This window comes from Pteropus alecto, unplaced genomic scaffold, assembly GCF_000325575.1.
Source record: "Pteropus alecto unplaced genomic scaffold, ASM32557v1 scaffold6, whole genome shotgun sequence".
Lineage (NCBI taxonomy): Eukaryota > Metazoa > Chordata > Mammalia > Chiroptera > Pteropodidae > Pteropus > Pteropus alecto.
Window position 1 is genome coordinate 1,159,277 of NW_006437738.1, and position 12,052 is coordinate 1,171,328.

The 12,052-nt window shown below is 54.7% G+C and overlaps 1 protein-coding gene across 1 annotated transcript in view; it reads right to left on the reverse strand.

The window, feature by feature from the left end:
* Positions 1 to 12,052, reverse strand: part of CYTH4 (cytohesin 4) — a 29,492-nt gene that overhangs the window by 4,304 nt on the left and 13,136 nt on the right. Inside the window, exons 5-9 of the mRNA XM_006914758.1 lie at positions 11,839 to 11,957; positions 10,442 to 10,522; positions 8,928 to 9,040; positions 6,927 to 7,075; positions 1,104 to 1,215 (exon numbers count right to left, since the gene is read on the reverse strand). Of these exons, the coding sequence (XP_006914820.1) occupies positions 1,104 to 1,215; positions 6,927 to 7,075; positions 8,928 to 9,040; positions 10,442 to 10,522; positions 11,839 to 11,957 (574 nt within the window). The remainder of the gene's footprint in view (positions 1 to 1,103; positions 1,216 to 6,926; positions 7,076 to 8,927; positions 9,041 to 10,441; positions 10,523 to 11,838; positions 11,958 to 12,052) is intronic.

Below are 12,052 nucleotides of genomic sequence, written 5' to 3' on the forward strand. Positions count from 1 at the left end.
CCCCAGGACAGCGGATGGCGGTTCTCTGAGCCTTCTTGACGCCCTACCCCCTCGGTTTGCTCCCTGCCTGGCACTGGGCCAAGCATTTCATCTTTCATTTGCCCGGCCACGTTCTAGAGGGTTCAAAGAATATTCACTATTAATCGCCATGACCACCTACGAGGAGGGGACCGTCATTAGTTCCATCTTATGAATGAGGAGGTCAGGTCTCTGTCAAGGTCCAACAGCAGAGCTGAGATTCGAACCCCAGTGTCCCAGCTCCAGAGCCAAGCGCTTGTCCATTTCGCTACACATTCAACCCAGTGATTATTTATTCTGTTTAGAGGCTCCCTGGGGCTGAGAACAGTCGACTGGACAGGAAAGGAGGCCTCGCCGGCTGTAGAAGAACTAGAATGAAGGTGGACTAGAATGTGGGCATAAAGAGACGCTGGGCCTTTGTGGGCCCGCAGGCCAAAGCCCTTGCTCCAACACAGGTGCCGTCCTCACCTGTCTCTGAAAGCCACTGTGCCTGGCTGGGCGGTCCCTGCTGGGAGGCGTCCGGGAGGGAGAGTGGGGGCAGGTGGGGGCAGGGGCAGATGGCTGGGCCCTGCTGCTCCTCAGCCAGTTCTGCAGCTGCTGCCCCCACCACCGCAGCACCCACCCACAGCTCCTCTCTGCCGGCCTCAGGCCCTCCCTGCCCCCTAGTTGAGGGAAGGCTCCCCTGAGCCACATCCTGTCACACTCCCTCCCCCATCATTCAGGGACACCCAACTGTCTGCCCACCAAAATATGCCACTTGCTGTCTGTGTAGCCTCGGGCTTGTTGACAGTTGGATTCCTTAGAAACCCTCTGGGAAGAAAGACAGAACTGCAGTCGAAGCTTCTGTCTGTGGATCCGTGAACCTCTTGTCTCCAGTTCCTGCTCACCCTTCCCCTCCCTCGCTGTTTCCTTCAGTCCCAGGACAGACAGACGGAGAGATGGGGCAGGCGGGCCATTGCCCTGCGAGTCGGGACACCTGGGACCATCCTGACTCTACCCTGAGGCTGCGTGTCAACGCGTGTGTGTGTCTGTGTGTGCCCGAGTGTGCAGGCAGGTCAATGCGTGTGCCCGAGTGTGCGTCTCACCCAGCTTGAGCAGCCAGCCCTCGCGGTCAGGGTTGAAAAAGGTGTGAGTGAGGTCATTGCCGTCATCCTCAGGAATGGAGAAGGGCTCACTCTTGATACTGTCGAAGAGGTTCTGCCCCAAAAGAGAAGGAAAAGAAAGTCTTGGTGGTGATGTCCATCTCAGTCTGGGGCCTGGGCCTAGCCTGACCTGTGTGGCCTCGGGCGGGTCACCGGACCCCTGGGCAAACTCCTTCCTCTCCTTTTAGCTCATCATTAGTCCCTGGCCTTCTTGGTGAAACCCTCCCTGGTTTCCCCAGGTCCGCTGGTGCCTCCCCCGCCCCCATAGTGCTGAGCGAGTGGGGTCAGAACCTCAGAGATACTGCGCCTGCTGCCTCACCCACGGCCCCCATGCTGTCCGTATTTCAACGTCAGTTGCTGGTACTGAACTCCCCGAACCGGGGAGCTCCTCCAGAGCAGGACTGGGCGTCATAGTTCCCAAGCCCCCAAGGGCCCGGTCTAAAGCAGGTTGGCAACTGTTTGCTGACTACTAGTGGATTATGGTCCTCCCCAGCCCCCACCGGAATTCCAGCCAGTGGCACGAACGCTCATGGTGGGACCAGAGCACAGGCTACTGCATCAGGCCATGTGGGTTAAAATCCCAGCCCAGTCACTCCACGGCTGTGTGACCCTAGGTCTGTCTCTCAACCTCTTCGAGTTGCTGTGTTCTTATTCCAGCACAAGGCTGACTGGCCAGGGCTCTGGGGAGAGTAAGTGGACTAAACAGGGTCAGAACCTCACCTCTCCAAGTCAATAGAAGGTGCCGAGGAGGGGGCAGTACAGACCCCGTCTGCACCTCGACCACCCAGTGCTGTACTTTCAGGCCAGGTGAGTGAACTGAAGGCTGTCATCCCTGTGCCCGAGTGAGGATGTTGGAGGCAAGGACACTCAGCTGGGACTTGTGCACTCTCACACATTTATCTGTGTGTGTGACACACACATGCACATCTGGGGCACAGCAGCTGAGGTCAGAGCCATGGGTGGGTGTGGGGGGGTCCTCTCATCTGCTTAGGTGCAGTAGCAGAGACTTCCAGGTGCACCCTGGGCGAGGGGCTGGCTGGAGGACAGAATCAAGGTAGGATGCTGACTTTGGATCTCAAGGGCAAAGACCTATTCACGGTGGGCTCTGATTTCGGGTGCAGGGAGTCCCCAGAAAGCAAATTTCAGTTCTCCATGGAGGACGTTCTAGCAGTTAGAGCTGCTGAAATATGGGAGGAGCAGTCTTCTAGGGTAATGAGTTCCCTGTCACCGGAGTTTTGCAAGCCAGGGCTGAGAGCTCCCCGTGGGCAAGTCGTGGGTGTCAGCGACGGATCACCCCTGTGTGTTCTGAATCCTCTGGGGACACCGGGTTCCATGAAACACATCACAAACTGTCTGTTTCTGCTTATTAAAATCAGACACAGTGCTAGGTCTCCATCTTTAAGACAATTAAATAATTTCTTTCTCTTGCATTTGTGTATGCTGCTATTCAGATGGTTTCCTTGAAATTTTTAATGAAAAATTTCACAAGTACTGTTTGATACCCCCCAAAGTTTTAGGTAAATGGTGTTTGCTGGTTTTTCAAGGCCTTTTCTGACCTGAGAGCTCAGGGGTGGGGGTGGGGCAGACAGAAGCAAGTTTTCCTGGGCTTGACAGAGGTGTGTTACAGCCGCAGACTCCAGTACCTGGGCTCAGCCTGGATGTGGTGGGTGGGCATGGCAAAGGGCAGGGATCACTTGCCCTTTCTGGAGCCCGTGCATCCCCTAGAGCAGTCGAGAAGCCCCATCGCCCCTCCTGCCCAAGCCCAGTCTGGCCCTAGGAATTCCCAAGTGGCACAGGCTGGTTAAACAAGGGCCTGCAGCAGGAGGGCCTTGTCAGCAAAGCTGTCAGCACAGACAAATATTTGGAAGGCCCAAAGCGGCGGGCAGGGGAACAGACAGGCCTTGGCTTCCACGACACCTGCAGGGGGCCCTGTCAGCTCCTACGGGCACCATATCAGCCTGCGCATTCTGCCCCCACAAAGAAACCAGCTCAGCTCGCCCACATTTCCTGTACCTTGTAAATACCAGCCCACTCCCCACCCCCGCACGCCCTGCTACCAAACCGCTAGGTCAGGCTGTCTTCTCCCAGCTGAGCAGTCGTGATCAGATAGACAACTGCCACCTTCCGGTGGTTCTGCGGGCCTTGCATTTGTCCCTCCCCACCCCCTCAGTTTTCCTCTGGGGAATCACCCCGACTCAAACACATACTTTCTGTCCAGGTTGCTTGGGGGAGTCAGGGTGGGGGGTCGGCACTCACTGCCCCCTAATTCCAGGCTCCAGGGTGGATGCGAATGACTCTCATCTAGCTAATCAGAGCGTTTCATCCTGCTGGCCACAGTGACTGGTTTAGGGAGGGACATGTGACCAAAGCTAGCCAATCAGCCTTAATTCTGGGACTTTAAATTGCTAAGCAAGATGGAAGCCTGGAGCTGCCTGAGCCATCTCTGCCGCAGCTTGGGGACATCCTGTTTGAGAGGAAAGCCGACATGGAGGGGAAGGCCGTTGAGAGTGGAGAGACCAGACTGAGGCCTGACCTCGCCGAGCACCTGGATCTAGTCAAACCCGAAGCTGACAGATCTGAAGCCCAAATTGATCCCTGATCTTTTCCATTACATGAGTTTAGAGTCCTTTAGGTAGGAAGCAACTGTCGGCAGCGACACACAGCCGAGTTCTCTGTTCCTAAATTGTGCCTCTGGTCACTGCAGAGGGAAGGGCTCTGGAGTCAGACGGATAATTTATGATCGAATGTGAACTCACAAACTATGACACCCCCTGACCAGCTACCCCTCTCCGAGCTCGGTTTCTCTCATTGTAAATTGGGGACGGTACCTTCTGCTGAAGGTCATCGGAGGGATTTAGTGAGAACGTGAAATACCTAGAACTGGGCTCAGACAAGGTCAATTCTGATGGAGTCACTTGGACAAGGACCCAGGAGGTTTGGGGCAGCCCACAGCAGAAGATGCTCTGAACCAGGAGACTGTTCCCTGCCCAAACCTCAGTTTCTCCACCTGTAACCCTCCTCCCCGTCCCCTCTCCTCCTCCTCCTCCTCCTCCTCCTCCTCCTCCTCCACCCTCGCTCCCTCTCCAGGCAGCTTTCTCAAGGTGAGAGATTTCTTTTGGTATTTTTCAGGTGCCTGCCAAGTGCCAGGGACTTCAAGGGCATTATCTCTGTCTCTCAGGAGGATGACATGAGGTAAGTGTCAGCCCACTTTGCAGATAAAGATACTGAGGCTTACACTCAAGGTCACACAGCCATAAGGGCAGAGCTGGGATTTTGTCTAATGCCCTCTGAGCCCACCCTCCCACCTCGTACCTTTCTGAAGCCTTTCCCAGTGGCTCACCCTCACGGTCTGCGAGCCCTTGGGGTGATCTCTCTTAAGGTCATGTATCTGCATCAGTTTAATTTCATAAATCAGGCCACTTAAAAGCATATTGTCCTCGGCAGGGCCCAAACTGGAGTAGCTTCGTGGAGAATCTGTCCTCAAAGTGGCAAACTTTGAATATCTGAAGGTGCTTAAAGCCGAGTGCTTGCTTTACATGTGGAGAAGATGAGGCCCAGGGAGAAGGTGAAAAGACACCCCGACATCCACAGCAACTACCTGTGAAAGCTTTGAACAGCAAGGACCAGGCCTGTGTGGTTGGTTCTCTTTGTGCCCTGCGAAGCTTCTGGATTAGTTAGCCCCTCCGACTACACCAGGCGCTTTGCTAAATACCTTACTTTTTTTTCTACACTAATCCTATGACCTGGAAGCTCAGACGAGTCAAGCCACTAATGTCACACAACCAGAAAGCGGGGGAGCCAGGACCTGGCTGTGGCTGTGACTCCAGAATTCTTCTCCCCTTGCTTGGTCTCTGCCTCTTCTGGCTGCCGAGGAGGATAATAAACCCTTTCCAGACCTCCCAAGCAGAGTTTGAAGCTAAATTGAGATAATAGACCTGAAAACCCTTCGAGGAGAAAGTTGCAAGCTCTATACAAATGCAGCGCATTGTTATCAACAAAAGGCTTAAATTGGGAAAAATATCTAAGGAGGGTGATGCCGAAGAAGGCTCACTGGGGGCTGGAGCAATAATGTGGCACCTGGGAGATCCTGCAGGACTGGTGCTGGCTTGTCATTAACTCGTAAACTGCCAGACAAGGTGCGTGCCCAGCTTCCTGCTTATGAGTACCACAATGGGATGAGTCAACAGTTCTCAAGTGCCTTTTATGCTGCAGGCATTTTACTAAGTGCCGGCGTTTTAAAATGATTATTAATTATTCTTTACAGTGACATAAGCCACCATTTAGAGCCTGTGCTATGTACCTGGCATGGACTATGACCTTTACATTTAAAAAAATTACTATGCATCGCAGCTCTGTGACGCAGGCATCATTGTCCTGGGTGAGGGAATAGTGGCTTAGAGAGGGTGAGTCATTACCCAAGGTCACCCCAGCAGGCAGATGGCGGGGAAGGGGGATAAGATTTGACCTGAGCTCCCGACCATGATTGATTTTCTCTTCTGGGGACAAAGGAGGGAGGTGGGCTAAGGTGGCCCTTCCCAAATAAGGGGGGCACCAGAATCATTCCAGACGCAGGCCCCCGCACCCCCAGACTTCCTCAGCAGAGACATGCAGGGTGCTAAGCCAGGAGGGCGGGCTTCACGCCGTCTCCCCACCCCTGCTGTGCTCTGACCAGGAGAGGACTGAAGCTCTGTTGAGCTCTGGGGTGTCTCTGGTCCTAGAAATGAACTGTCAATTCATTTTTGCTGAGCCAGGCTCTGAATCTCACTCCTGTGTTTATGAATCTGCTTCTGGCTCCCTTTTGTCCATAGGAAACAGGTGAACTCCTGAAGCCATCATTCGAAGCTCTGCACACTCCGGCCCCACCTTGCCACCCATCACTGTGTCACTGTCCAGATGCACCCACACCCCCGGCAGCCACTCTGGATGCCCCTCCTTTTCTGAACCACGCCAGGCCTGGGTTCTGGCCACTTCTTCCTGGAATGTCTTTTCTGTGCTTCTCTGGAGTAACTCCCACTCGACCTTCAAGGCCCAGTTCAAAAGTCACTTCCTCTGTGAAGCCTTCTACGATGGCACCTTTCCCTGCCCCCAGGAGAGTGACAGTAGTGTCCTCTGCACCTCCACAGCTACGTTCCCATAGTGAGCACAGCATGAATCACCCAGAGCTGTAATTCACATGTGTATCATCTTTCCACCAGACCCTGAACTTGGCCTGGGTAGGTTGATTCATCCCTGGGTGCCCCTTGCCGGGCACAGGGTCTGGCACAGTGTGACAGGGGTGGCGGCCATTTGAAAAGGAGACGACAGGCCTGGGTTCAGCCCTTGAGCTGACGCACAATCTGGTGGAAGACCTCAGTTTCCTCCTTGCTGGAGGCGGGTGGGGTTTGGGCACAGAGTGTGAGGGTTTTCAGCTCCTACACGCTGAGAACCTCAGAATCTGGGGTTCCAAGAAATCGAGGCGCCCTTTCTAGAAGCTGTGAAGGGTGAGTGCCCGGAGTACCCCAGGGCTTGAAATCGGGCAGGACCTCCTAGTGGTCTGCCTCTGGACATCCTCCTTAAGACGGCGGCCACTTGGAAAGGGCCATCTCAGGGCCGACGTCTTTTTGTGGTGGTCCATCTCAAGACAGCCACCGACTCCCCGGGGGTTCACCTCACAGGGGTCCCCCGTTGGAGTCGTCTATCTCAGGGGAGTGGCCCTTGGGCTATCAATCTAAGACGGGCCACCCCAGGTGCCTGGGGACTGGGCTGGGGGGGTCACGCCCCTCTTACCCGCAGCTGCTCCTCGGGCAGGTCGCTGCCGTCATTGATGCCGCGGTTCATGGACACAAAGCGCTCGAAGGGCGGCCTGTCCCGGACGTTGGGGTTGTGGAGGCTGGTGTTGAGCATGATGATGGAGAAGGACAGGACGTAGCAGGTGTCTGTGGTTTGGGACAGCGGGTCAGAGTCCTGGCCCTGGTCTCTCTTCCCTCCTCTGCCCTGACCCCTTTTAGGGATCAAAGATCAGCCATCTCACGGCCCCAGAGACCCACTCTGTCCTCCTGGCTTGGCATTCGAGGCCCGGCCTCACTTCCCACTCTTAACTGGACTCCCTGCTTCAAAGAAACTCCAGCTGTCACGTTCCGAGCCCCTCCCTGCCTTCCCACCCCTGCATTTTTGCTCTGGCTGGCCCCCCTGCCAGGCACGTCCTCCCCTTCCCTTTCCTACCCATTCAAACCCTCCTTCTTTTTCAACTCCAGCTTCAGCCCTCCTCCCCGCCGAGCCCTCCCAGCCCCGCTGCCCACTCTGTTCTTTGCCTCCTCGGATCTCGGAGAACACTTATTGTTGGCACCACTGTTCAGGGCTTAGTCACGTGTTGCTTGGTAATCTGGCTGGCATTGTGGGGCTTCTGGAGCCAGAGCGACTGTTCGTTCCATGATTCAGACATTCACGTGCAGGGGGCAGCGAGCCTGGGTGGAGCACTCGGGAGGGAGGTAACTGCTACGCTGTGGTTTATGTCCAGAGCCAGGGAAGTCCTACTGTGTCCCCAACGCTCCAATCGACTTTGGGAAAGTCCCTGACCTCTCTGACACTCAACTTCCCTATCTGTGACACTGGGAGGTTTAACTTTGAAGTAGCTTCATGTTCTATAGAACATTAGCGATTCTACCTCTGATAACGGCGGCACCTAACATTGTTGGTGCTTGCCCTGTGCTAAGCAAGTCCCATCTGCATGATGACTCTGTGAGGCAGGTACGGTTACCACCCCCACTGTACAGATGAGGAAACCGAGGCACAGGAAGGTTAAGTTACATGTCTGAGGTCACAGAATTAAGATGTAGTTGCACTGTGATTCAAATCTGGTGCTTTAAAATTCCTTTGTTCTTACAAATATTTATTGAGTACCTACTAAGTACTGCGGGCTGGGGACTCACAGGTGAATAAATAACTGATGTGGCCCTGCCCTTGTGGGACATTGAGACTTGTGGAGCTGGCCGATAAAACGAGCAGGCACTAAAATCATCATCTATGACTACGAGCCGGGGCAGACGCTCTGTAGGACTTGTCCATGGACACATAGCCAAGGAGTGGCGTGTCCCTGGACAAGTCACTTTACCTCTCTGAGTCGGTGTTGCATGCGGGGATGAGAGTACCACAGACCTCGTAGAGCGGCCGTGAAGATTAAATGACGCCATGGGTAAAGCACTTAGCGCATGGGGAGACTCGAGAAATAAAACTGGTTACTGTCGTCATGGTAACTTCAGATCCCGAGAAGAGTCCAGGACCAGTTGGCCGCGATGGCTTCTCATCCACCCTGTGCTAGGGAGTATGGAGGACTGACCTTCATTGATATCCTTCTGTGTGCCTTTGCCTCCTATGTCCTGCTCAGGCTGTTTTATGCCTCTGGGTCATTTCTTGAACTAGAACTCCTGACCAAAAGGCCTTTTCACCCTTTGACTTCCTGGAGAACTCCTATTCATTCTTTGAAACCCCATTCAGACCTCTCTGCCTCTGGGAAGCCATCTTGGACATGTGGACTCCCCTGGCCCTGCCCTCAGACAGGTGTGCTGCTGCCCTGCCCCGCCGTGCCATCATTTTCTGTCATCTCTCCCAAAGGTCAAGCCCTGGGGCAGCTCTGCCCAGCAGGCAGAGGGCCTGGCACAGGGCTCCCAGGATCTGGGTGCTTGAGGGAAGCCCGAGGGGGTGGGGTGGCCATGGTGCTTTGGGAAGCTGATCAGTGTCTGACAATGCCGAAGGGTTTCTGGAGCCCCAGATCGCACCCCACACTGGCACCTGTGGACTGGAAGACGCCCGGGTTGCAGAGGCAGTATCGAGTGGCAAAGGTTTCCATCATCCGATCGATCTTCTGGGCCTCGCCAGGCAGCCGGAAGCTCCACAGGAACTGCCTGGGGAGGGAACAGGGCTGTGGGCAGTGGGGTGGGTGGGGACTCTCAGGGACACCTTGAAAAGCTACTCTGCCTCCCCCACACGCTTACTCTCTTTATCCTACAGATGGGCGAATCTGCACCTGTCATCTAGGCTCATGGGGAGGAGTAAGTGGCATTTGTCTTGGTGAGCACCAGGCTTGCAAGAGGTTTCCAGGAAATGCCTTTTTTTTTTTTTTTTTTTCTGAATATGAGAGTAAGTATGAGCTTCCTTTTGCCCATCTGAGTCCTATCACCTTTTGTGGTCCAGGACACCTTAGCCCATGAGGAACCTCTGCCTGCCCCAGGTTCTGCAGCTCCCCCTTCCTGACTGTGGGGCCCTGGGCAAGTGCCTTCCCCCGGTTGGGACACCTTTTCTTGGAATCTAAGCTTCTAGCCCTGGAAGTCGACGATTTCCACAGCTTTACGTTCTACCCCTTGAGGTCACGTGCTGTGCCTGCGCCCCTCACATCTCCTGCGGGGCCTCTTACGGGCCCGGGCACCCAGGAGCTGCCCTGTAAAGAGCTGTCGAATGTGAATGAATGAATGAATATTGGAGCCTATCCCTCTCCCTCACAGAGCATGACGGTTGGAGGGAAGGCCACGTTGCCCGGATGGTATTGTCTTCTTTCTTTTCTGCCTTGAAAACTCCTAATCAGCCTTCAAAGTCCAGCTCGAATGCCCCTCTCCTGGGAGCCTATTTTTCCAGGCATTGAGCAGCAACGAGACTTCTTGAACACTTACTGTGGGCCGACTCTAAACACTTTCTCGTTCAGGCCTCACAACCATATGAGGTCGGTGCTATGATCCCCAGATGGGGAAACTGAGGCACACAGAGTTTTTGTGTGTGTGTGTGTGTATTTTTTTGTGTGTGTGTGTGGCTTGCCCAAGGTCACAGTGGGTGTCAATGGCAGAGCTGGGATATGAACAGGGCAGTCTGGCCCCAGAGTTTGTGTTCCTAACTGATATACTATAATGCCTCCTGTAGTCGTAAAAGTAAGAATAGAAACTACAATACATTAATTAGAAAGTAATAAGTAATAATAATGTAATACACACCACGCTGTATTCATAGAGTACATAAAACAAGCACTATTCCGAAAACTGGCGGGACTGGCAGTAATAATAGTAATACCAATTACACTGATTAAATATTATTATAATAACGTGGGGATGTAGTAATACCAGCAGGAGAAGCAGCGACGAGCCAGGCAGTCCACAGCTGTCACCCCTCTCAGCCTCCGCTGTAGGAGGCAGGTACTGTCATGCATTAAGTTTTGCTCCTGACACTTTGTGGTCATGTGGATTGTGACGTCCCTGACCCCCGCAACTCCTGGCCGTGCCACCTTCGAAGGCTGAGCCCCTGCCCCCTGGACTACTCACCTGAGGGCCTGGACGAGGTTGAGGTTGGCGAACTCATGGCAGTCCACGAAGGCCTGGAGGACCTGCAGGTTGATGGGGTCCCTGGGAAGGGGGCAGAAGGGAGGGTGGGGTGCACTGAGGAACTTCCTGGTACCCGCCTCCCGGAGAGGGTTGAGGTGAGGGAAGGGGAGGGGATAGCTGTCCCCCTTCCGGATCCAGCCACTGTCTGTTCTGCTCACGTTAGCGTCACCCACGTCGTTCCCTTTAGCCACGTGCACGCCCTCCCACCCATGAGCAGACCCCCAGCACCCCATGGCTCGCCAGCACCGTTCTCACCTAGGAGGAGGGTCTGTCTGGCTTTGGAGCGGCTTGCCCTGACTCGAATCTTTCCTCTGTCACTGCCTGCCTGAGTGACCTCACTCAAGCCGCGTGACCTCCCCAAGCCACAGTGTCCTCATCTGTCAAATGGAGGCAATCATGCCTAAGCCCGTTCCCCGCTCTTCTCAGCTCTTAAATCACGAAGTGGCACCTGTGTTCCCCGCTTGCTCCGGAAAAAAAAAATGTGTTCTCTGGGGAGCCTGAGAGAAGGGTTGCTGGCGTGCTGGCCCAGCTCCGCCCTTGTCCCTTACAGTCCAACCCCACCCCCCAAACCAGCAGCCAGAGGGGTCCTCTCAGACCACGCCTCTGCCCAGAACCCTCCCGTGGATCCCCACCTGGTCACCTACTAAACCCTCCCTCCTTCCCTCGCTCCCTCCAGTCTCACTACCGTCTAGTGACTGTGCCTCTGCCGTGGGGCCTTACACTGCTGTTTCCCCTGCCTGGGGCGCTCTTTCCCCAGACCCCTCCTCTGCTCTCCTCTAAGGCAGACATCGCCTTCTCCGCGAGGACATTCCTGTCCACACTGAAGTCACAGCCCTCGACCGTGGTCCCCAGCACTTTTCACCTCCCTTCTCTGCTTCATTTGTATTCCAAAGAATTTATAATTTTCTAACACGTTTTACATATTTGGGGGTCTGTCTTCCCCACTGGAATGTGCCCCCCTGAGGGCAGGAGTTTTGTCTGTCTTAATCACTGGTGTAAATACAGGGCTTACAGTAGTGCCTGGCATAGAGCAGATAGTAACAGATATCTATTTGTGAGGAAAGAAGGAAGGAAGGAAGGAGGGAGGGAGGGAGGGAGGAAGGAAGGAAGGAAGGAAGGAAGAAAGGAAGGAAGGAAGGAAGGAAAAGAGGAAGGCAGGGCAGGCTTTTGTTCAGAATTTGGAGGGACGTGATCAGTTAGCCCCCTCGAACTCCAGGAGTTATGACTTTCCTAATATAATTCACTCTCTCACTCACTGCACACACACAGATATCCACACTCATTTTGCACACTTGCACACCCTCATTCCCTGCTTCCCCAAGGCCCCATCTCCTTACCTCTCCCCCAGGTAGGCGCCGATGGCCGTCTTGTTGAGGCCCTCGCCCTTATACAGGAACTGGGCGATGTCCTGGGCATCCGGGGTCAGCAGCTTGTGCTCAGTGAGATACTGGATGCCCTGGAGATGGTACACAGAGCCATGAGCAGCCCCTGCACAGCAGGTGGCTCGGGAGCAGGAAGGAAGGGAGCCCCCGTGGCCAGCGCGTGCAGGCC